The 26,686-nt window shown below is 42.1% G+C and overlaps 1 protein-coding gene across 2 annotated transcripts in view; it reads right to left on the bottom strand.

Annotated features, from left to right (window-relative positions):
* Positions 1-26,686, bottom strand: part of plxdc2b (plexin domain containing 2b) — a 182,407-nt gene that overhangs the window by 15,651 nt on the left and 140,070 nt on the right. Inside the window, exons 10-12 of one of the 2 annotated variants that reach the window (XM_066680888.1) lie at positions 16,893-16,953; positions 16,341-16,491; positions 8,225-8,263 (exon numbers count right to left, since the gene is read on the bottom strand). In XM_066680888.1, coding sequence (XP_066536985.1) covers positions 8,225-8,263; positions 16,341-16,491; positions 16,893-16,953 — 251 coding nt within the window. The remainder of the gene's footprint in view (positions 1-8,224; positions 8,264-16,340; positions 16,492-16,892; positions 16,954-26,686) is intronic. The other variant, XM_066680889.1, reaches the window with a different exon arrangement.

The following is a 26,686-nucleotide window of genomic DNA, read 5'->3' as shown; positions in this document are numbered from 1 at the left end:
ACCTTTCAGTCCCAAGCACAGCTTGCATTAACACGCAGAATGCCCAAGATTCATTGCGATCTGTCCCACACCACAGAGACGGACCTACACCACGTTTAATACAACTATAAATGCGATGTGCCTTCTGCTGAACAATCTTAAAGCCAGAGGGTGGAGGAAGCCCCCCAGCAATGGTCTGTACACTGTCAGAAAACCTGTCACTGCGGTGGTACCCCAAGGTTAATGCTTTTTTTGGACAGTGTAGAGCAATGTAAGTGTTTTCTTTGCAGTGAATGTCTATGAGCCTGAATGCCATCAAGTGCTCACAGCAACAGTTCCATCATCTACTACAGTGGTCACGAATAGTCAGCCAACAGTCCGAGTCTGGACCCAAACGCTGTCCGATCCGGACCAGGACCTGTAACTGATTAAGATTACAGTTAAGGTTTTTAGCGCTCCAGGAAACTCACAGACCAATCACATGCATTCCTGCCTGTGAGCCAATCAGCTTGCTGTTAACGGATAAATCCCGCCCTCCAGCAATTAGAACCAATCAGATTGTTGGTTATAGAAAAGCAGTCAACTGTAACTACAAGTCATTAGGGACTTATTTACATATGCATTTTTTTTCTAAATCATTGTTTTATTGGTAAATATTATTTGAAATGTGAAAAGGACATTTTATTTAGAGCATTTGTTATTGAAACATAATTGAAAGGGTAATTTGATTTGAAATTCCATTGTTAACTGAATAAAACGATGCTATAACCACAAGACAACTTCAGTATGCAGGATATGGCACCGATCATAATGCAGGTTATACATTATTTTACGGACATTGTCTTAAGAAAACCTTTCCAGATGAGTAGAGACCGTTTCTGCAGAGACCCTTCATTTCAGAAGAAAGCTTGAAGAAGGTGTCCAGTTAATAGCCCCTAGCGCGCAAGCATTAGAGTCCACTGTGAAAAATCCCTATGTAAACACATCCCTTCACTAATTCCAGCAGTTTCTAATAGGCCTGTTCTGCCTGGGCTCAATCAATGGCCTGTTTCTGAACGTCACTCTACTCGGGACGCCCACTAAATTAGACGCGATCGATTGCATTAACGCACTGACTTTATTCTCATTTTTCTTTGCGCTGGAAAGGAAGAAAAGAGCACATTAATTAATCACCACTACTGTTCTTTACCCGTGACCTCTTACTGAGATGCTAGGCTTCTTAAACTGAATATAAATTATACAGCACATTAAAGCTGGAAATAAAAGACATTTCATTAAAGGGAAATATTATATATATAAAAAAAATCACCTGTTCAGTGCATGGGCACATCCTGAGCCCACCAACCCACACACTGTGAAACAAGACTAATTTTCTACTTTTCTGTGCCCTGCCTAAATCTGAAAACATGATAAAACAAGGGGTTCTGGTTCTTAGGGAGAGCACAGAGACTTTAGAGTTGCCCCACCTCCTTTTCTGAGCCTCTCCAATCACAGCGCCGGATCAGTGTTTACGTGAGAGTCCAAAGACGATGGTAAACAGATCAAAGGAAACACAAGGAGTGTGGAGAAATAAAGAGTACTGATTAAATATGGAGAAAATCAGAATGGAAAAGAAAGAGAACTGAACAAAAACGGCTAAAATTCTGAGCTTCTGCTCCTCGCTGCTCACTGCTGGGCTCTCGTGCTGAACCGAGCTGTGGCTCATTCTCTTTAAAGAGCGCACATTGCTGCCTGTTCACTTGCTCCTTGTAAGGGCTCTAAAGGTTGCTTTTTGCAGTAATGGCTCAGACTCATTTTCCTGCCGCCTGTGATGTCACAAATTTCATTTCTTGGGGGCAGGAAAAAAAATCCAATAAAAAGTATAAAAACACCCTCCATATTTAATATACAGTACATGTCCAAATGTTTGTGGACATCCACCTTTAAGGAGTTGTTGTAGTGACACAGCTTGCATAATCTCCAAATAAGAGCATGCAATGAAAGAGGACATGGAGCAGTCTAAGTTCACTGTGCTCAATGCCAACAGTCAGCTAGAGGGATATAATGCACACCCCAGCGTTACACTGTGTTCTCTGGAGCCATGGAGCTTCCTCCAATGCATTTAGGATGCTACCTTTATAGGCAGCCTTGGCTTAAACATTAGAGAAGTGGTCTTGGGACTGAAAGGTAAAGGCTTCCTTCTCCCTCAACAGCCATGGCTGAAGCTCTCTACCTGCTGCTCCATTGTGTGTTTACTGCCCCTTGGTCTGTGGGAGTGGGGTGTGTGTTTGTGTGTGTTCACTGCCATGGATGGGAAGTCAGATTTCGTTATACTGTTGTATTGGCTGAACTCTCGTCTTCCTCAGTGACAGCAGTCTACTCAAAACAAATCAATGTAATAACGAGGACCTATTTATGGACCACACTAGCTCTTTGTGACAGCTAGAAGGAAAGGTACATGCCACAAAATCGAGCGCAATTCCTTTATCCTCAGTACAGACCTAATTATACGCTTCAACAATTTTCCAGAAGGCCTCACAACAATATTTTAAAGAGAGCAGTCAGTCATTTTTTACACCCCAGGTAATGGCGAATAATATTTATGTAAGTGGTCATTTATTGTTTATTTATTTACCTTTTTATTTTACATTTATTTTTAGAGTTCCGGTGGCACGGTGGTGCAGCAGGTAGTGTCTCAGTCACACAGCTCCAGGGACCTGAAGGTTGTGGGTTCAATTCCCGCTCCGGGTGACTGTCTGTGAGGAGTGTGGTGTGTTCTCCCTGTGTCTGTGTGGGTTTCCTCCGGGTGACTGTCTGTGAGGAGTTGGTGTGTTCTCCCTGTGTCTGCGTGGGTTTCCTCCGAATGACTGTCTGTGAGGAGTGTGGTGTGTTCTCCCTGTGTCTGTGTGGGTTTCCTCCGGGTGACTGTCTGTGAGGAGTTGGTGTGTTCTCCCTGTGTCCGTGTGGGTTTCCTCCGGGTGACTGTCTGTGAGGAGTTGGTGTGTTCTCCCTGTGTCCATGTGGGTTTCCTCCGGGTGACTGTCTGTGAGGAGTTGGTGTGTTCTCCCTGTGTCCGTGTGGGTTTCCTCCGGGTGACTGTCTGTGAGGAGTTGGTGTGTTCTCCCCGTGTCTGTGTGGGTTTCCTCCGGGTGACTGTCTGTGAGGAGTGTGGTGTGTTCTCCATATGTCCGCGTGGGTGCTCCGGTTTCCTCCCACGGTCCAAAAACACATGTTGGTAGATGGATTGGCGACTCAAAAAGTGCCTGTAGGTGTGAGCATGTGTTGCCTTGTGAAGGACTGGCGCCCCCTCCAGGGTGTATTCCCGCCTTGCGCCCAATGATTCCAGGTAGGCTCTGGACCCACCGTGACCCTGAACTGGATAAGGGTTACAGATAATGAATGAATGAATGAATTTTAGAGCTCCATGGATGTTTAAAGTAGGTGTAGTAAAGATAAATCACTGACACATCCAGGCCACTAGGTCCTGTATAAAGGCTGTTTAATAACACAAGAAAAAGTCGTTGAAGAAAATGATTGATTGATTCATCCTCTGTAACCGCCTCGCAGTGGGTGGAATCACTGGGTGCAAGGTAGGAACACACCCTGGACAAGGCACCAAGGTCCATCAACAGGGGAAAGCACACACACACACACACACACACACACACACACACACACACACACCTGTGGACACTTTCCATGGACCTCTTAACAGCATGTGTTTTTGGACTGTGGTCTAAAGCCTGAACACCACACGATGCCAGAAAAGGTTCTTACGCAAAACTCCTACCACTGTATTAGTCCACACCTGCCACAGGATTAGATCTGTAAGTCACTCTAGATAAGAGAGTCTGCCAGGTGCTGCTGATGTAAACAGATAAAGTTCAGTGCAATAATGCAACAGAAAGTCAGGGCCTGTGAGATGACTGACTAACTTATATAAAGCTTCAATCCAGGCTCTCCTTTGTAAAACTGGGGAAATAACACTTTTATGAACAAGCCAAATCCCTTATAAATGACATTACAGGGCCTCCTCGGCTGCTTCAGCCCCTCTCAGACTGTTAAAATGAAGAGCACTAGCGCAGAGATGTACCGTGCTTGGCTAAATGGCTCCTGAGCCAGAAGCGAAGCAGGTAAACATGCGTCTCGTAATCATCTGTGGCTCAGCATTCCCTGCTATTGACCTCTGGTCATCATCCCTTTAAATCCTCCCCTTTAGCAAGCAATCTCATAAACGCTGATGAGAACTGTGTCTTTGCCTCTAGCTTTATTACGGTTTTATTACAGTGGCATGGGAAATGGCTCCTTGCAGCAGCTTTGTTGGGGGTGAGGTAGCGTCCTTTGGGTCGTCTATAATCGCCTAGCTCTGATGCTAATCGTTTTAGCTCGGAATTCTGCTCCCTGGATAGAAAACAAGGACAGAGGGAAAAAAAAGGATGGATTGAAGGGATGGAAGATTAGGCATAAAGATTCAGGAAAGTTAATTCCTTGTTAATTTTGTAGCGGTGCTTGGACTCGCTCCCGCGCTAAAGCTCGTGGACACCTGCTCTTCCAAATTATTTTCTGAAATGATGGGTATTAATTGGGTGTTTACCCACCCTCCTTTGCTTCAGTAATAGCTTCTACCCTTCTGGAACATCTCTACAGTCGGTGTCTGAACATTTCTCTGAGGATTTGATAGCATTCAACTGCAAAAAAACTTTAGTGAGGTCAGGTAGTGATGTAGGATGATTAGATCACAAACACAACAACAGCCCATCACAAAGCTGTAGGATGGAGCTCTATCACTGAAGAGAATGCCATTTAATTGCTCCACAGTCTAGTGCTGGAGGGCTTTACACCCCTTTTGCTGACACTTGGCATTGAGCATTTAATACATAATCTCAATGTAACACTTTACAATACGGGTGCACAAATAAGCATATATTAATACGTCATTAATGATGATTAATGATTTTTTTAAGAGCATTCAAGGTCACTCGACTTTAGGGTTGCTACTGGCCACATTAATTAATTAATTTGCTTAACCCACTTACACACAGAGTAAAGTGGCAGAAAAAAAGACCATAAGGAAATTAGCTACAGGCTTTTGTTTCCGTTTAACAAAAATATCTCAAAATTAGGCCCTCATGGTTCATATAGTATGTGTAATAAGTTGTGACTTATTTATACTCTAGTAACCATTTTACACACCTACTAACCTCTTAATTAACTCATAATAATCTTAATAATAATAATGCAATTACTATTATTAATTAATTAATAAGGCAAGTCATACTGTTAATTAACAGACTGAATTAACAAGATGTTGATACGTGATGTTTATCTTTGTTAATGGCTATTTAAGTATGACTAACGTGGTCATTAATGTATATCTTCGTTATTTCCTGATATATTAAGCATTCATATATGTATTAATTCACTATGAGGAGATCATTAATGGCGTATTAATATATGATTATTTGTGCACCCGTATTGTAAAGTGTTACCGTTAAAACATGTATTCACAAAAATGAAGTTAAAATGCTACTACTTCCTTGTAGTTTTGTGTAGCGTGATACGCATGACACACTGGTGATAAATAATTCATAGTGCGCTTTAGCGTCGGGCACAGAAGCTTTAATGGAGAAAATTTAACGGAGAATGGGAAGAAGAAGAGTCTTCATTATATTAGATATTTATATATTTCAGCAAAAATATAATGTTTTTTTAAATGTATACATTTTATTGCGTAGGTTTTGCTATACTTGTGAGGACCTGTATTTAATGTGATACCTACAGCTAAACTCAATCTTCACCTCAGTAAGAAAATGTAAATCACGTCAGTCTTGTGTTTTTCACATTAATGTACATGTTTCTTTGTTTAAAAATTATCACCACCAAATTATCCACACAATACAACAAAATGTGGCATAGACCTATACTTGCAAGGAAGCTGGTCCTCACAAATACATAAAAACATGTGAATTATGCTTCAGAGTGCTGTCAACCTTTGCCTTACTCTAACACTTTAACCCAACTGTAAACCATGCCTTCACCTTAAACTGCAATGATTTACACTGTGGTGAGGTCACCACTAGGAAGACAAGTCCCCACAGTGTGATAAATTCCTGGTATGCATACACACACACACACACACACACACACACACACACACACACACACACAGGTAATGGGATTAATATGAGAACACTAAGTCCTCTGCGGCAGATCTCTGTGGCCTGTGCCCTAATGGGAACCAGCGAAAACCTCCAGAGCCTCAGTCAGAGCTGAAAGGCAGAGGGGACACTCGTTCCTGAGCTTCTGGGCCTTTACCTGAGCCTCCTGCTACCCTCAGATAAATCCTCCGTCAACCTCTTGCATTTTTAAGTCATTTATCTCAAATGAGTTGCTGCCGTCATTCTGACAGCACTCAGAGTAAAGCCTTTCCTCCAGCCTCGTCTCAACAGCACTCTGGAATTAACAGCAATAATCACTAACGAACACAGATGACGTCAGCCGAGAGAGACCTAATCACACATTGCCATCGTGCACTTTACAAGGCCCTCTGGTTTCACTGAGCCATTTTATCAGCTTCACTGGCCTTATAGGTGCCCATTGTAGTTCTACTATTACACACTGTAGTTCTGGGACCACACTGATGTGGATCAGACACAGCAGAGACTTCTGGAGTTTCAAACCCCTCAGTGTCACTGCTGGACTGAGTTCCCCAACAGTGTCCTCTGTGCAGCAACATGTACAGAGCTACTGTCTCTGACTTCACCTCTACAAGGTGGACCAACGAGGGAGGAGCGTCTCACAGAGTGGACAGTGAGTGGACACAGGGTTTAAAAACTCCAGCAGCACTGCAGTGTCTGATCCACTCTACACCAGCACAACACACACTAGCACACCACCACCACGTCAGTGTAATACCTGCTCTGTGGGGGTCCTGTGGGGGTTCAGCTAAAGCTGCTGGGGAGCAGTCATTCAGTTCCAAGCCCACGGTTGCCCCATGGCTCCCCTCAGGAATGTGGTATCACACACTACAAGTCATGGTCTACACTCTGTAACCGTAGAAGTGCACAGTGACCCTGAGAGAGTTGGTAACGTCAGAGGAATGTGAGGTTAAGACATATGCACAAACCTGTAGATTTCTGCTGTCGGTGCTTAAGACCCTTTGAGACCAGTACTGACCACTTTTACTGAGCATCCTCTGTGTGAGTTAGTGGACACTCAGACAGGGAGAGGGTTTATTTTGGCAGTGCCCCTCGTCTGGACGCTGGAGAACTGTTCTGTTTTAATGTGTTTCCGAGTGAAGGAAAATACTGAGAGCTCTCTCCAAATCAAAACCACATGAGCTCCATCATCACAGTGCAGCTTTCAGAGAGAGAGAGAGAGAGAGAGAGAGAGAGAGAGAGAGAGAGAGAGAGAAAGAGAGAGTACAGAGATCAATAAAGATAGAGGACCGAGATTAAATTTAAGAGTGGTGAAGGAGAGAGAGGAAGACATGGAAGGAGTGAGACTGATACAGGAATAAGATTTAAGAGAGATGAAGCTGAGAGAAGAAAGAGAAAGAAATGAAGAGATGACAGAGCAAAAGGCAAAAGGGGGAGAAGAAAAAGAGACAGAAAGGGTGGTAGAGGGAGAGAGAGAGCGAGAGTTAGAGAGAGAGAGAGAAGATGAGGGGGAGGGATTTTATAATTTGTGCTGGCATCATCTAAATATCTGGGGAGAAGAGAGAGAGAGAGAGAGAGAGAGAGAGAGAGAGAGAGAGAGAGAGAGAGAGAGGGATACAGGGAGACAGAGAGAGAGAGAGAGAGAGAGAGAGAGAGAGACAGGGAGACAGGGAGACAGAGAGAGAGAGAGAGAGAGAGAGAGAGAGAGAGGAGAGAGAGAGAGAGAGAGAGAGACAGAGAGAGAGAGACAGAACAAGAAAGAGGTATGATAAGGAATGTGTGCTGAGCTCTGCTGTGAGGAAATGAACTGGCTCTGTGCCTCAAAAGGAGATGGAAAAGGGATTGGGACTGGAATTCTGGATTGACCACACACACACACACACACACACACACACACACACACACACACACACACACACACACTCACACACACACATATCTTTTTTGTAATTTTCCATCTATGAGATTTCTATGACACAGTCAAGGTTATTTAATTTTCAGGTGTTATGTGTTGTGAAATATCAGTGTGTGATGCGTTTACACACACACACACACACACACACATACACACCTATATGCTACATATGTTAACGTTAGAAAGTTCCTACCTCCATTGTCTTTCAGATGAAGAGCGATCTTGGTGTCATCTGTAAAAGACAAGAGAGAGAGAGAGAGAGAGAGAGAGAGAGAGAGAGAGAGATTGACTGATTGTTATGTTTATAATATGTCAGCGACATGCATCAGTGGTGTTTACACTATAAAGATTACACGATTGCCTGCTTGATGCTAACGTATCATTGAAAAGCCCATGAACATCATTATCAGGTCCAGTACAGTAGGCTTTGTCTAGACGTCGACAGAATGGTAACATTTCACTGACATCATATCAAATGGTGTTCTCATGGTACACCACATACTTTTTGAGCAGATGGTGGATATGATCAGCACTTAAAGGACAACCCTTCTGTTTCTGAAAGCTGTTTGTAAATGTGGTGCTATAAGTACATCGTGTGTGTTTTAAAATACTGTGATACATGTTACAGATCGAATCTGATTACACATTGTAATATTTATACAGTAAAAAAGTTGTTTAGTATCATGACATAATGCTTTTGCCACTGCCAGCATCATCTAATTTCCATCCAGCCATCATAAATACAGTTACGCTCAAAAATCAATAAACAAACAGAACAGAACTCAAGGTCTGCTCCTCGCCGTGGTATTTATTTTTGCCAAAATGTCTGCATCTGGACGTTTCTGGCTTGAGGCCTGAAATCTGACAGCTTGAAATATCACACCACGGTGCGGGAGAAGGCCAGCGAGGAGTTGTAGTTGTGTTGTTATATACACAGCACGCTGGTGCTGAGACTCTTCTGAGCGGTCAAACTCATGTAGCCTCAACCCTATACACTTAAAGGGGACATATTATACCTCTTTTTAAACAAGTTAGAATAGGTTTATGGGCTGTAAAAGCATGTTCATGAAGCTCTTTGCACACAATCACTCTCACATAAAGAGATCTCACCAGCTCTATTCTCACCAGACTCTTTCAGAATGAGCCGTTATGCAAATAAGCTGTTGCTGGCCACGCCCCACCCATCTATGTGATTCTATGCAAATTTCTTCATTGTGATGTCACAATGCAAAGCCATCCAAAAGGCTAATAGAAGCATACGATTTCTGACACCAACATCTTTCGACTGACTCACAGAAAAAGGATGGGTGTTGTTGTTCACTCTTGGAATGTTTGTAGGAGCAGTAGAGACGCAAGTGGAAATACAAAAGCACGCAAAAAGTGAGTTTAGCATAACGTGTCCCCTTTAAAGGCTGAGCAATACTTGATTTCAGTTAGGCGCAGATATGTGCATAGTTGTTGCCATGACAACAAATGCTTTTGCAGTTGGTTGCTGCCATTTTCACGTGATGCAAAAAATAGTCTCCTCAGCTGTATCCTGCCTGCTGTTGATCTTGTTCTAAATGACTGAAAATTTTAAATAAATTTACATTTGAATACTAAGCTATGAAAGGTTTTACAGTGTGTACATTTTCACAGAGAAAGAAGCAAAAGTAACAATCTAACTAACTGGAAGGTAATATTTCATCTTCATTTGCAAGTTAAAGCTGCACTATTTACTATTAGGGGGTTTTCTCTGGTGGAAACACGCAACTACATGCAATATACGCAAAAACATTACGTAATGAAGGGTTCTGCTTCAGACCCTTTCACAGAGAGTCTGTTTGTGGGTTGAGGGTGAAACTGACTTCTGTGGAGTGTAGCTCACATTGTTTGATCCTGCCTGGAAACAGCTTGGGCATCCCACCTGATGAAAGCCATGTTTAAAACACGTTTTGAACAAAACACTCTGACACATCCAGGCCACTAGGTGTCAGCATAATGGCTTCAGAGGATGCACTGGAGAAAATGAATGATTGCTCCTTTAAACCTCTGTTAAGGAGAACTAGTTTCCTGGCAACAGCTTTGGAAGTGCAACTTTTGCTATTTACAAACACTGTAATTATCTATTTTCATTAAAACTCTAAATCGCACACACACACACACACACTTAGGGTCTCACAGGCACTGTGGGCCTACTGTAGTGTGAATAGAAGAGTTTGCAGTATTTTTTATTTTGTTGCAGCTCCAGCAGTGAAATTGAAATTAATCCCAGCCCTCCTCTATGTATTCTGTTTCGTATTCTACTACCTGCCTCAGGTATTTTATATGTGCATGCCATTTACATAATGTGGTATTATGACCTTCTTAGTGTGTGTGTGTGTGTGTGTGTGTGTTACATACAGATATATTTCACATTGTAGGGACCAATAAGACTTATTCCTAATGGGGACAAGAATCATGTCCTTATAAATCTATAAGTTTTAGGGTGAAGACATATTAAGATTAGAGACAATTCTGTGCATTTGTTGTGTGTGTGTGTTTGTGTGAAGGTGCTCAGACTTGGTGTGATTTATGAAGTGAGAGAGAGAAGATTTAAACTGTAAAAAAGCATGGATTAGATTTGTCAGTGAGCAGAGAGAGAGATCAAGGGATAAAGGCACACAGGTGTGAGAGAGAGAAAGAGAGAGAGAGAGAGAGAGAGAGAGAGAGAGAGAGAGAGAGAATAAGAGAGTGATTGACTGAGTGAGGTAGAGAAGAAAAAAAGGAATTGGGTTTGACAGAAAGAGAGAAGAAAATAGACCAAGCAGGAGTGGGGAAAATGAGAAAATTAGAGAAAATGAAAGATAAAAGCAGAGAGAGAGAGAGAGAGAGAGAGAGAGAGAGAGAGAGAGTGAGAGAGAGAGAGAGATAGAGAGTGAGAGAGAGAGATGGCTTTCATCTATATAAAGGCTTTGACCTAAAGTTGATCTCACATCCCTTCTGATCTGAGTCTGGTTGTGTGTGTGTGTGTGTATGTGTGTGTGTGTGTGTGTGTGTGTGTGAGAGAGAGAGAGAGAGAGAGAGAGAGAGAGAGAGAGAGAGAGAGAGAGAGAGACTGAGTGTGTATTGGCTGAGTTGAAATGATCTCTTCAGAGGAACACTGGACACGGAGCTTGGGGCTGCCCACAGTGGTAAGAGGGCATTAGACCTCATGACCATCCAGACGTGTGTGAGCATGTTGAGTAAGAGTGAGGGAGGTCACTGGGAGCCATTCCCTGCTCAGCTGTATGTGTCAGTAAGCCGCAGAGAGGGGTTATTCTTTGAGAGAATACAGCTGATGTGTGATGTGTGTAGCTCTCCCTGCGGTACATTTGACCAGTGTCGACTGAGTGAGCAACCAGCTGAGGATGTGTTGTTTTAAACACATTTTGGCCCACGTCTGACCCACAGAACCTTGCCTTAACCCAAACCAAGCCTGGATCGGGACATTTGGACCAGGTCTGATATAACACAATATAACACAACTCTTGCTGGTGCCATAATTGAAGCTGTCTTCTCATTACTAGACTCAAGTCTGTTTTTATTTGCTTTAATGTGACTCAGATCTGTGTGGACAGACCAACTCCAAAATTGTCAAATCAGATTTGAGTCACTTCCATACACCTCTAATACATGGGCACGCAACATGAATGTGAACGGCCAGATCAGATTTCATGCGTCTTTCCACCTAGAGAAACTTTGGAGACGGCACGGTGGAAGTTATCGTTTCAGAGGTCGAGACGAGGTCAAATGTGATGTGTGGTGCTTTAGTTGTGGCTTTACAAACAAACGCAAGTTAGGTACGTGATAACATATGGCAGCAGTAAACAGTGTTAAATCGGATCATTAAACACTACATCGTCCGCAAAGAAAATCTTTATTATCTCTGAAAAAGTGTTGTCGCCTTTTTTGTCTGTGAGCTAGGTTTAAGTAGCGCCGGAAAAGTCACAGTCACACAGCTCCAGGGACCTAGAGAGTTGTGGGTTCGAGTCCCACTCCGGGTGACTGTCTGTGAGGAGTGTGGTGTGTTCTCCCTGTGTCTGCGTGGGTTTCCTCCGGGTGACTGTCTGTGAGGAGTGTGGTGTGTTCTCCCTGTGTCTGCGTGGGTTTCCTCCGGGTGACTGTCTGTGAGGAGTGTGGTGTGTTCTCCGTGTCTGCGTGGGTTTCCTCCGGGTGACTGTCCGTGAGGAGTGTGGTGTGTTCTCCCTGTGTCTGCGTGGGTTTCCTCCGGGTGCTTAAACAAGTCAGTTTAATCTTTAATCTTCGTCTTTTAATCTTTATGTGGTACAGACGGACATGTGTGAGGATGTTTTGCACATTTACTTGCAATTCTCTATTTTACCACATGACGTCACCTATTTGCACTCTCTCCGCAAAGTCTTTTGGTTACGCATGGGTCAAACCTAACTTAAATATATGCACATTGGTACGTAAAGAATTTCTTTATAAATCGCAAATTCTGCATGAGATGTTAAGTACAGACGCTTCAGACCCGTTTCTGTGTGAACGCACCCTTTATAAATAAGGCCCCTGGAGTGTTCATTTCAAAAGGCACAGGGAGACATTTGGGATTCAGCCGATCTCTTGGCTCTGCAAAGATTTCAGGGACAGATTCTTTCACATAGGTCACAGGTCACCTACATTTATGAACGTGAACCGTCAGGACAGGCCAGGTCAAGTCCAAAAAATCTGAATTGATGAAGGAGGCTTGTAATGTGAAAGAAGCCTGAGATGTAAGTTAGTTCTAAAGTGATGCACTTTGCGCCTTATATCTGAGTTTTTCAGTGTTAACTTTTCCACCTGTCAGATGCTTGGGAGACAAAGGGCTCATGAGGCACAATTAAACAGTCTTGAGTGTCTCTACCCCAAATTACCAACCCATCACTCTGCAACGGCATCTGAGCAGGTAAGAGCCTGTGAGCTAATACTAAGTAGCTAAGTGAACAGATGTAGCTGACTGCACCTTACAACTTCAGGGCATCACTGTGCCTCCCTCAGGCAGTTCCAGTTAGACTATAGGGTTATTTTCTTTTGGATTACATCAGTTCAAGTTCAGACACTTGGGTTTCATCACTCTCGGAATGGTCTTCTCCGGGGTAAAATCCAGGGGACTCATTTTTGTACATGACCAAACATGCTTTAACTCCAAGGAGTCCAACAGATCCCAACTGGCCATCCTCTTCCCTTCATCACAAGCACAGGGCATGTGTCTATTAGCTGATGCAACCGACACAGGGCTCTGTTTCTGTGACACAGTGCAAGTGTAGGAGTGCGGTGTAAGACAGAAATGTTAAAAATGTCGGGTGCTCTTTTTTGTGATTGGTGGCAGTGCACTAAGAAGAATGACTGAATAATGATTAAAAAATAGAGATTTGATTAAACAGAATACTTGATCAAAAGTCTTATGTCCTATTATTAACATTCCCCTTCACAGAACAGAAGAGGCTCGAGCCTGAACCATGAAACAGTCCCAAAGTGCTATTCCCACCGCCACCAAAACTTTACTGTTGGCCCTCTGTCATTTTATCACACTGCTCCATAGTGATCCAGAACTAATCAACCAGCCATCAGTACCTGAGCTCACTAATGCTCTCACGGATGCAAACAAATCCTCATAGCCATTTCCCAAAGTCTAGTTTAAAGCCCATGCTTTGGATCCCATGCATACCAAGGTGCACTGACATTGTTCTGGTTTGGCTTAATGTGGCTTATGTAATGCACATTATTTATTTATTTATTTATTTTTGCTTGAGAAAGAGACAGAGAGTATTCATTAAAAATGTTAATGCTGTTTTTTAATTGCCTTAATGGCTCAAATGGCTTTGACGAGTAAATGCTCGCCATTGAGTCCAAGTGAAACCAGCCTAATGAGTGTAGATGCTTATTCTTTAAGACAAATAGAAAAACAGCCAATAGTTAGTGAACAGTGCTCCATCACTCCAGTGAACACACTCTCACTGCTCCACAGCCCAGTGTTGTGGAGGGAGATTAAAACCCTGTAGCCAGCACATGGCAGTGACTATGGACATCTCTAACTAATATGCATCAGCTCTAATATGAGCAGTGTGTATCTATCTGAACACCTTTGTTAACAATAGTCGCTACTTCAAATAAAGTGGCTCGTAGTGTCAGCTAGTGCTGTTCTTCTGGAAGAGGGCAAGGGACACAGACATGCAGTGAGAGAGAGAGAGAGAGAGAGAGAGAGAGAGAGAGAGAGAGAGAGAGAGAGAGAGAGGAACAAAACCGATTCACTTTCTAAGAGACGTGAAGCTGCAGGCACCGCTTTGACAAATCCTCCCTCACTCTCATGCTACGCATCGCTCGGTCCATCAGCTGTTTGCATTTAGAGCGTTAAAGAGACGTCTGTCAAAGCTCCAGCTCCACTGACAAGCTTTACAGAATAAGACAACGTAAACCTCTCTTTGTCCACACACACACTGCTACCGTTTCACAGCACATTTAATACAGCCTTTTACAAAGAGAGCTACTGACAGCTTCGCATCCCAAGAGCGTAAATAGAAAGAAAATAGATGGGGGGATATAGTGCTGTCAGCTGAGCCTCACTCTTTAGAAAAAACGAGAACCAATAACAACAACTGAACCCAGGCCAGATGGACACAACTGTTGGAACATTGCTGTGAGGACTTGCTGGCTTGGGACAGTAAGGTCAGGTACCGAAGCTGGGTGATGGGTTCTGCATCACAAACAGTGTCAATTTTGTTCATTTCTTAATGGTGACCAATTTTTCACAACAAATCTATACAAGGATTAAATATAAATAATGATGTAAACAAATAAAACTACATGAAAATGCGAAAGACGATAAATGACCATTATTTCTGATTTGAAATCTGCAAATGAACTGCAAATATCGAAATTTGCAAGGGAATAAAACCTTGTCAGGGTGATAAGAGCAGCCGGCAGAATAGAGACAAGGAGTCAACTCCGAAAGAATCGATTCATTGAGTGTCACAGATTCATCGAACTCAAGCCCATATTTAATATAAATTTAGCTTAATTTATAAATAAGCTCCAGAATCCCGGGGTTGTGGGTTTGAGCCCCGCTCCGGGTGACTGTCTGTGAGGAGTTTGTTGTGTTCTCCCTGTGTCTGCGTGGGTTTCCTCCGGGTGACTGTCTGTGAGGAGTGTGGTGTGTTCTCCCTGTGTCTGTGTGGGTTTCCTCCGGGTGACTGTCTGTGAGGAGTTTGTTGTGCTCTCCCTGTGTCTGCGTGGGTTTCCTCCGGGTGACTGTCTGTGAGGAGTTTGTTGTGTTCTCCCTGTGTCTGCGTGGGTTTCCTCCGGGTGCTCCGGTTTCCACCCACAGTCCAAAAACACACATTGGTACACAATAAATTCACCAGTGTTAAATCAACAGTATTAGTGTTAAATTAACACTGTTAGTGTAATAGTTTAATCCTCGCAGTGTTAAGTTAACACTAATAGTGTTGATTTAACACTGGTGAATTTACTGTGTAGGTTTGCTGGTGACTCAAAAGTGTCCATAGGTGTGAGTGAATGTGTGAGTGTGTATCGCCCGGCTAAGGACTGGCACCCCCACCAGGGTGTGATTCCAGGTAGGCTCCGGACCCACTGTGACCATGAACTGGATGAGCGCTTACAGAATATGAATGAATGAATGAATGGGTTTAATTAATTACTAAAATTAGGCTTTTGATTTATTTTAATGGTTTAAACTAGACTAATATCCATCCATCCATTATCTGTAACCGCTTATCCAATTTAGGGTCGTGGGGGGTCCAGAGCCTACCTGGAATCATCGGGCGCAAGGCGGGAATAAACCCTGGAGGGGACGCCAGTCCTTCACAGGGCTACACAGACACACACACATTCACTCACACCTACGAACACTTTCGAGTCACCAATCCACCTGCAACGTGTGTTTTTGGACTGTGGGAGGAAACCGGAGCACCCGGAGGAAACCCACGCAGACACGGGGAGAACACACCAACTCCTCACAGACAGTCACCCGGAGCGGGAATCGAACCCACAACCTCCAGGCCCCTGGAGCTGTGTGACTGCGACACCTACCTGCTGCACCACCGTGCCCCCCACTAGACTAATATGTTTTTAATTATCATTGACTAAAAGTAGACTAAACTGACAATAATCAAATGACTAAAATGGGACTAAATATAACACATTTGCAAAAAATTATAACAAAACATGGTGACCTAGGCTCATACGAAGTGCTCTGTGGATTCACATTGCATTTCATGTTTTTCTGTGGCATTTCTGGGTCCACAGGATGGAGAGAGATGTGAGGTGTGTGTGTGTGTGTGTGTGCATACCTTCAGTAGGAGCGCCGGTAGGTGCGTGTGAGGTGGTCTGGGTGGAGTCGGCCTCTGTAGCTGCTTTGTATCTGCTGGTGCTTTTGGTCACAGAAGCCGAGGTGGAGCTTTGGAATTGAGTGGTGTTGATGTCACACGTGTTGTCCTTTGTCTGAAAAAACCAATGGTATACAAGAAAATCAACAACAAGCAAACACACACACTTCACACTATTCATGTTTGTAGTGGGTCCACTCCCGCAGTCACTGGGTACAAGGCCAGAACACACCTGAAGCCTGGAGCTGTGTGGCGGTGAAGCTAGCAGTACCAGTGCCAGGCCGCCCAATCAATAACCTTTTCAGTATTATTACAAAAGGAATCTTATCAGTATTGTTTTTATGCATAAAGAGATTAGAGAGAAAAACACAAGTAATAAGAATGTGTGTGAGACTTGGAAAGGATTCACAAATGAAAGCATCCATCATGCAGCCTTAGCAACAAGCCAGGTGCATAAACAGATGCTGTGTACACACACCAACACACACACACACACACACACACACACAAACAAACCTCATCTGGGCAGCTGTTATCGACCCAGTCCTGCCGATGGCGATCGAAACCACTGGAACATCTGAAAACAGAATAAAAATCATTAGCGTCACTAACAAGCAATGCCCACAGAAACAAACACCACTTTCACACACCAGCTGCTTATCAGCACGGTACAAAGGGGGCGGATCCCACTGAGACAGACACCACACCCAGCCAATCAGAAACAGAGCCACTTCAATCAGAGAGGCATTGCTAATCTCAAGCTAATGTCACGCTTATTTTATGTTGATTTGAGGAGCATGTCTGATACGCCAAAGATACGTCATCTAATAAACTGCGAACAAGGTAAAACAAATTATACATTACTTTATATACACATTATTAAATACATATATTGTCCTTTAACACAATCGTCACTGCATCCACAAACACAAGGTCAAACTCTATCATGCAAAAAAAGGAACCATATATAAACAGGTTCCAGAAATGCCACTGCCATCTGTGGGCCTGAGCTCATTTAAGGTGGACTAAGTAAGTGCCCAGTGGTCTGACAAACCAAAAGCCGAAATGGCATACACTCGTAATAAGAGCAGAGTTCAAAAGCAGGCATTCATAAGGGGGGGGATGTGTGTGTGTGTGGGTGGGGGGTGCATGGGTGAGAGCATTATTAATACTGAACATGCAGGTTTTAGCACAACATGCTGCCATCTAAATGACGTCTTCTTCAGGGCCCTTCCTTATTTCATCAGGACAATGCCAAACTATATTCTGCACAAATTACAACAACAAGGCTCTGTTGTAAAACATACCTGCCTGCATCAGACCTGTCACCCACTGAAAACATCCGGTGTACTATAAACAAAAACTACGACAACAAACAGCAAGGTGAGCAGCTAAAATACAATCAAGAATGCTAATCTAAGATACGTTATATCAAGTGACACTGTAATTGCACGTAGTAATATGCTTTGTAATTCTATATTTTGCATTTGTATATACTAATGAATAAGCTATATTTGTGTGTATAGTTGTGGACAAGCTGAAGCCTGGTTCCTATCACCTCCACCATAAACAGATCAGAGAGTACTGTGTACGATAACCTTCTGAGTGACTTTGCTTTATCTCCATGGTGGATTTACATGGCATTTTTTAAATGTAAATATGTAAATAATATTGCACAACTTCACTCAGCAAAAACACTGCTGCCCAGATTCAATGCAGGAAAGACGCCAAAGAACATATAACCGCTGGGAGCTGCTGAGAAGAATGAAAGAAGTCAAAGTACATCTCTCTCTCTCTTTCTCTCTCTCTCTCTCTCTCTCTTTCTCTCTCTCTCTCTCTCTCTCTCTCTCTCACTGAGAATGAGGCTCTGCTTGGCAAGGATATGGTCCATTGTGAATGTCCTCCTCTGATACACTCATTACTCTCACTGCCTTTCTGCTTCTGGCGCTTCCCATTTCTCACATACATTCTCCATTCACACAATCAATCTCTCTCTCTCTCTCTCTCTCTCTCTCTCTATTACTTTCATTTCTTTGTTTCACCCTCTTTCTCTGTTCATTTCTCTCTCACTATCTGCCTCTCTTTCTCCCTCTGGTCTATCTCTCTCTCTCTCTTTCTGTCTGTGTGTGTGTCTCTCTATTCATTTCTCTCTCAATGTCTTCCTTTCTCTGCAATTTTTATTCCATCTCTCACTCTCTCTCTAAATTATCGAGGGACCCACCTCCTCACCCTGTTACCACACAGGAGGTTAAGAAAGCAACAGTGAAACAGTGTGTGTGTGTTTGTGTGTGTGTGTTCATGCGTGTGTCCAGCCACTGGGCTCAGTGTGTTATTGTGCAGATAATGGCCCTTTCCTGTTGTGCTCTGTTCTATTAGAAATGTCAGCCAGATTTCATACTGAGTTTTTTTTTTGTGCCACTGGTCCAGCGTCCAGTCCTCCTCCCCACGGTGACCACTCACTGAGCCAAATCAATCCTGTTTACATAATCAAACCAGGACTAGTGCAAGTCAACAACAAAGTCAACCCCCTGCTGAGCCAGTGAGCCAATGAGGTGAGACCTATTCCTCTGTCTCTCCGTCCATCCGTCAACTCTGCTTTCCCAAAAACATCAACACAATCCCAATTTGCTCCCAATGGAATATCTGTCACTTCCAAAAGCCTCCGTCTCCATCATTGGCTCTGCAGCTAAATGCCTATTTGTGATCGGCTGCATATTTGCATATTAATGCATGCAAATGAAGATGGATTGTCTGAGTCCTGGCTGCGTTCAGTGTGATATAAGGAGGAAAAGGAAGTGAAGTGACGACAGCGCACTTATACCATTATCACTGAGTGGTCAGTGGTCAGAAGAGATAGAAGTTTTTATTAATTTGCAGAGAATCACGACATTATACAACATTTATCAGGTTAATTAAGAAAACAGGTTATTTTTTGTAACTAATTTGCTACAGCAGGGGCTCTTACCGTTTCTTTTTAATCAATAAAACATAAGTTTTAAACATCAGTGAATGCTGTGTGTATCAGTGAAGTGTTCAGTAACTGACCACATTACACACACTTTATAGAGGCTACAATAAAGTAAACAAAACAAGCATCACTCATTTAAAATGATTCTGATGTAGCACAAGAGAATCTACGAGGAGAGAGATCTATAGTAGATCAATCCACACCAGCCACACGTTCAGGTGAGAAACTGCAGAAGAGAAGCATCTACAGCAAATCAGACAAAGTCTAACTGTTTAGGAAACATCTGATGAATAATTCCCTCACAACATTCAGCAGTTTCTAAAATGCAATGGATACAGGTTGATACACAAACCTTAGTTAATGGAGTACATCTGTAAAAAGGGAGTTTAGAGGAAAACGATAATCTGTTTATGGGTGTCCACTCAAAAGTGACCATAGGTGTGAGTGAATGTGTGAGTGTGTATCGCCCGGCTAAGGACTGGCACCCCACCAGGTTGTGATTCCAGGTAGGCTCCGGACCCACTGTGGCCATGAACTGGATGAGCGCTTACAGAAAATGAATGAATGAATGAATGAATGAATGAATGGGTTTAATTAATTATTAAAATTAGGCTTTTGTTTTATTTTAATGGTTTAAACTAGACTAATATGCTTTTAATTATCGTTGACTAAAAGTAGACTAAACTGACAATAATCAAATGACTAAAATGTTCTCTGCACATGAGAACCATTTACTGTTTGATTAATAGTAGTTACTGAGTCATTTTTTGCAGTTTCAGAATGTATTATAGCAGTTACTTAATCATTTATATTAGTTACTGAATCATTTAAAGCAGTTATGGATCCCTTTATATAGGAATAATTTATAATAGCAACCAAATCAGTTATAGCAGGAGCAGAATCATTTATAAAACTTACTGAATCACTTATAGCAGTGACTGAATCCTGTTTAGCAGATAGTGAATCAATTAAAGCAGTTTAGAATTAGAGGAATTGTATTTTCCGTGTTAAACCCAATCCGTGCAGTGAAACACACATTTACACACACACTAGTGAACACTAGTGGGCAGTGAGCACACATGCCCAGAGCGGTAAGCAGCCTTAGCCACGGAGCAGTTGGGGGTTAGGTGCCTTGCTCAAGGGCACTTCATTCACGACCCACCGGCTCTGGGGATCGAACAGTTACAGCAGTTGCAAATCAATTCAAAGTTTTACTGTATCATTTATAATAGATACTGAATCATTCACAGTAGCAGCTGAATACGAATCAGTGAAAAGTAAGTCTAGACTTTAGGGATTAAGGGGTTAAAAAGTCCTTTATGAAAGCTGAGGAAAATCCAATAACCGGATCTGATTACAGAGTGACTTCTCCTAGAGCTCGGCGTCAAATCAGCACCGTACTAGCTGCAGTAATGGGGAGGGATATGAACACCCAAAAAAATGACAGTTTATTTGCAGAAATGAAATATGAAAATCAGATCTGATTCTCATGGGTTTACTGCCAGAACAGAGCTGTGTTTCTCCTTCTGATTAAACGTCAGAAAAATCACCAGCTCTGCCCAGTTTACAATCAGACAGTCTGGCATTCGGGGCGCAGTTTTAACTAGCCATGAGTTATTGATCCAATTTTAATATCCATCGACGATTCATACAATATATGCCGTACTCTGCCGTACGGACCCCCAGGGGAAGTTTGTTCCACCACTTTGGTGCCAAGACAGAAAAAAGCCTGGTTGCTTGTCTCCCATGCATTTTATTGGACGGTGGGTCAAGACTAGCTTTATTCGAAGCTCGAAGGGCTCTTTGTATGGATTGGATTTTGACCAGTAGGGAGGGGGTGGTCCATTTTCAGCTTTTTAAGCCAGTATCAGGGTTTTCCCTCTGAAGCGGGCAGCTACGGGAAGCTGATGAAGAGAACATAGCAGAGGAGTCACATGGCTGAGCTTAGGAACACTGAAGACAAGTCATGTTGCCATGTTCTGGATCAGTTGCAAAGGCCTGATTCTGACTCTCAAAGGAGATTATAAACTTAAGACTGAGGTGGGCAAAGGAGTCTTGTTCAAGGCCTCTTATTGGTGCAGGGTGGTGGTTTACCCGAGTGGGGATTTTAACCTTAAATTAAATAAACATTAGGTACGTTTTTTTCCTGGGACACTCTCTAGTGCAATACATTTTTTACAGCACTGTACTGAAATCAGTGGGGAGCGGGAGGGAGGGTTTAGTTTCCTACCCTCTTCCAAAAGTCACATAGTGTAGTTTCTGCAGTACTGAGCCCAGATTAACAAAGTCAGAGGCTCTGTTTTCCCTGTTACAGCTCAGTGAAGCATCACCATGATTGTGAAAATGTAATTTTTAGGTAGAAATATTAGAGTGTGTTCCTTTAAATGTTAAATTTAAGCTCATCAAAACCCAAAATTAACAAGTAAAACTGGCCCAGAAACCTGTGTATGTCTTCAATCCACACACATGTACATGAACACACACACACACACACACACACACACACACACATACACATACACACAACCTCAGCCTCCATCCGGCCAAAGGAAACCAGAACTTTAATTACTGGTATTGCTTTAAATTCTGTTTCATTTCATTAACCTCCAGTTAAACAAAAGTGTCCTTGCATTTCAATGAGCTCCTAACTTTCTTGCCCCAAAGCAGTGGACAGGAGAGACAATGAATGTCACTCTGCGGCCAGAAGCTCTCAGGAAAATGTTTGCATTTCATTAAAGCCCTGCTTAATTAGACTGCACTAGGGTTGAGGCTGTAATTCACACAGTTAGAGAATGGAACGAGTTCATTTACTGGCAAACACTAAGGGTGATGGAGTACATTTACATCAATGACATCACTTAAGCATTGTTTTTTGCATATTAGCACCTCTTTTAACACTGACTTATATTTACTCTCTCTCCATGACACTCTGTATACTGACAGATATTTGTAAAAGAGCTGAATAAAAGTGTGGTCATTAGTTTTGTGAAACTAACAGACTAATTCAACAGGGAAACGTGAAGCATTTAGCTAATTAAAAATGATAACACTGTTATTTTATGACATACACTGTGCCCTATGGAGGGTGTAGGGAGACACTGGGGATTGAGTCTTGGTTTTGCTGCAGTGTGGAAACATCACCCATATTTTCGGAAATGGATAACTACTTTATTAAAGTGTAAGTCACACCAGAGGAATAACAGCAGAAAGTCGGAAAAGAACAAGTCAAAAAAAGTGTGTCTTGTGTTTGTAGCCTTTACTACTCTCAAATAAAACACGAGTGAAATAAGATGATTACTGATGATCACTTGCACATGGCCTGTGTATGAATAACTCACTCAGATTCTGTCAAAACATCAGAGAAATGCATTGGAGTCTAACATGCTAACAGTTTTCCTATGTTATCCTATGATGAAAATGCTAATATGGCTAACAGAGTATAAGAATTTTTTTTCTCCTTATTTAGCAAGCTGGTGGGAACTTTTACCCCACTGATGCAAAAAAAGCGATGGACGTCTGAAATCCTGAGTGTTGTGAGACTCTGTCCAGTGCTGGAAGAGGAGCTGTGTATTAGTGTTTTTCCACTGCATGGCATCAGCTCAGCTTGACTCGGCTTGGCTTTGCTTTTCCCTGGTTGCTTTTTCACTACCACAGCTCCCCTGCAAAAACCCTATCTGTAATGGGAACCACAGGCTTTGAAAATCATAACAGCAGCAGTACTGATTAGCGCTGTTTACGTCATGGCACGTCTGGCTTGCACTGTTTTTTTTTGTCTTCCACCAATCCAATGTGTGTCTGAACCTCTTCAATACACCATGGCGTTATTTTATAAGCTGCTGTTGTGAGTCGGATAAAAACCAATATGATTGCTATTGTAGGTTGGAGATTTTACAAGTGCTTAGTTTGTGCTGGAGGTCTGCATTTTGCAATGCAAACAAGTCTCTCTGGTCAATCAGCTCTCTGCAAGGTTTACACGTCACGTTTAGTCGCTTACTAGACTCACGTCGAACCAGGCGTGAGGGACCTCGAAGTTTTCCTCACTAGGGGTTTCTTCCATTTCAGAATTGAGAGTTTCAAAGATTTTAGAGAGGTTCTCAGAGTTCAGGTTTTATGGTTCTGTGGTAGTAAAAGCACAGAAATAAGTGTCCTGACACTTTAGTCTCAGCCTGTGCTGGACATCCACATGACCAGCGCTCTCCTTCACTCTCTCACACTCCCTGTGTTTACACAATGATCAATTCACACTGGAATTAGTAATAGTGTGCAAAACTAATCATGTCTTGTGATATTCAGTAAAAAAAATGCCCTCTCTGCACCGTGGAATTAATGTGGATAAATACACACACACACACACACACACACACACACACAGACCTGGTGAACTGCCATTCCAGATAGTGCCAGTAGTAAATTTGCTATATCAAATGAACATCTGCACAGAAAATCATCTTTGCACATGAGTATAAAAGAATGCACCGTGCTACATTCGTTTAGACCCGAGACTGTGTTTGACAACTGTTTGTGTGTTTACTGATTAGTGAGTCTGTTTACTGAGTGTGTGTGTAGTAAGAGTCTGTATATTGTGTGTGTATATTGTGAGTGTTTAGTGGGTCTGTGTTTACTGAGTGTGTGTTGATTAAGTGTGTGTTTACTAAGTGTGTGTTTAGCGAGTATATAGTGATTGTGTTTACTGAATGTGTTTTGAGTAACTGTGTGTTTACAGACTGTATAGTGAGGGTCTGTTTACTGTGTATGTGTTTAGTGAGAGTCTATTTACTTTGTGTGTGTGTGTGTGTGTGCGTGTGTGTTTAGTGAAAGTCTGTTTAGTGCGTGTGTTTATAGTGAGTGTGCCTTTACCGAGTGTAAAGTGAGTGCATATATAGTAAGTGTGTGTATAGTGAGTGTGCATATAATGAGTGTGTGTTTACTAGATGTTTAGTGAATGTGCGTATAGTGAATGTGTATATAGTGAATGTGTGTTTACTGGATGTATAGTGAGTGTGTGTATAGTGAGTGTGTGTTTACCGGATGTATAGTGAGTGTGTATATAGTGAATGTGTGTTTACTGGATGTATGGTGAGTGTGTGTTTACCGGATGTATAGTGAGTGTGTATATAGTGAGTGTTTGTTTACTGGAAGTATAGTGAGTGTTTGTTTACTGGAAGTATAGTGAGTGTGTGTTTACTGGATGTATAGTGAGTGTGTGTATAGTGAGTGTGTGTATAGTGAGTGTTTGTTTACTGGATGTATAGTGAGTGTGTGTTTACTGGATGTATAGTGAGTGTGTGTATAGTGAGTGTTTGTTTACTGGATGTATAGTGAGTGTGTGTTTACTGGATGTATAGTGAGTGTGTGTTTACCGGATGTATAGTGAGTGTGTGTTTACTGGATGTATAGTGAGTGTGTGTTTACTGGATGTATAGTGAGTGTGTGTTTACTGGATGTATAGTGAGTGTGTGTTTACTGGATGTATAGTGAGTGTGTGTATAGTGAGTGTGTGTTTACTGGATGTATAGTGAGTGTGTCTATAGTGAGTGTGTGTTTACCAGATGTATAGTGAGTGTGTGTTTACTAGATGTATAGTGAGTGTGTGTAGAGTGAATGTGTGTTTACCGGATGTATAATGAGTGTGTGTTTACTGGATGTATAGTGAGTGTGTGTATAGTGAATGTGTGTTTACCAGATGTATAGTGAGTGTGTGTTTACTGGATGTATAGTGAGTGTGTGTATAGTGAATGTGTGTTTACCAGATGTATAGTGAGTGTTTGTTTACTGGAAGTATAGTGAGTGTTTGTTTACTGGAAGTATAGTGAGTGTGTGTTTACTGGATGTATAGTGAGTGTGTGTTTAATGGATGTAAAGTGAGTGTGTGTATAGTGAGTGTGTGTTTACTGGATGTATAGTGAGTGTGTCTATAGTGAGTGTGTGTTTACCAGATGTATAGTGAGTGTGTGTTTACTAGATGTATAGTGAGTGTGTGTATAGTGAATGTGTGTTTACCGGATGTATAATGAGTGTGTGTTTACTGGATGTATAGTGAGTGTGTGTATAGTGAATGTGTGTTTACCAGATGTATAGTGAGTGTGTGTTTACTGGATGTATAGTGAGTGTGTGTATAGTGAATGTGTGTTTACCAGATGTATAGTGAGTGTTTGTTTACTGGAAGTATAGTGAGTGTTTGTTTACTGGAAGTATAGTGAGTGTGTGTTTACTGGATGTATAGTGAGTGTGTGTATTTACTGGATGTATAGTGAGTGTGTGTTTAATGGATGTAAAGTGAGTGTGTGTATAGTGAGTGTGTGTTTACTGGATGTATAGTGAGTGTGTCTATAGTGAGTGTGTGTTTACCAGATGTATAGTGAGTGTGTGTTTACTAGATGTATAGTGAGTGTGTGTATAGTGAATGTGTGTTTACCGGATGTATAATGAGTGTGTTTTTACTGGATGTATAGTGAGTGTGTGTATAGTGAATGTGTGTTTACCAGATGTATAGTGAGTGTGTGTTTACTGGATGTATAGTGAGTGTGTGTATAGTGAATGTGTGTTTACCAGATGTATAGTGAGTGTGTGTTTACTGGATGTATAGTGAATGTGTGTTTACTGGATGTATAGTGAGTGTGTATTTACCGGATGTATAGTGAATGTGTGTTTACTGGATGTATAGTGAGTGTGTATTTACTGGGAGTATAGTGAGTGAGTGTTTACTGGATGTATAGTGAGTGTGTGTTTACTGGATGTATAGTGAGTGTGTGTTTACTGGATGTATAGTGAGTGTGTGTATAGTGAATGTGTGTTTACCGGATGTATAGTGAGTGTGTGTTTACTGGATGTATAGTGAGTGTGTGTAGAGTGAATGTGTGTTTACCGGATGTATAGTGAGTGTGTGTTTACTGGATGTATAGTGAGTGTGTGTAGAGTGAATGTGTGTTTACCGGATGTATAGTGAGTGTGTGTTTACTGGATGTATAGTGAGTGTGTGTAGAGTGAATGTGTGTTTACTGGATGTATAGTGAGTGTGTGTATAGTGAATGTGTGTTTACCAGATGTATAGTGAGTGTGTGTTTACTGGATGTATAGTGAGTGTGTGTTTACTGGATGTATAGTGAGTGTGTGTTTACTGGATGTATAGTGAGTGTGTGTTTACTGGATGTATAGTGAGTGTGTGTATAGTGAGTGTGTGTTTACTGGATGTATAGTGAGTGTGTCTATAGTGAGTGTGTGTTTACCAGATGTATAGTGAGTGTGTGTTTACTAGATGTATAGTGAGTGTGTGTAGAGTGAATGTGTGTTTACCGGATGTATAATGAGTGTGTGTTTACTGGATGTATAGTGAGTGTGTGTA

This window comes from Hoplias malabaricus, chromosome 9, assembly GCF_029633855.1.
Source record: "Hoplias malabaricus isolate fHopMal1 chromosome 9, fHopMal1.hap1, whole genome shotgun sequence".
NCBI classification, from domain to species: Eukaryota; Metazoa; Chordata; class Actinopteri; order Characiformes; family Erythrinidae; genus Hoplias; species Hoplias malabaricus.
The sequence above is the reverse complement of the archived record's forward strand: the minus strand, read 5'-3'. Positions and strand labels throughout refer to the sequence as shown.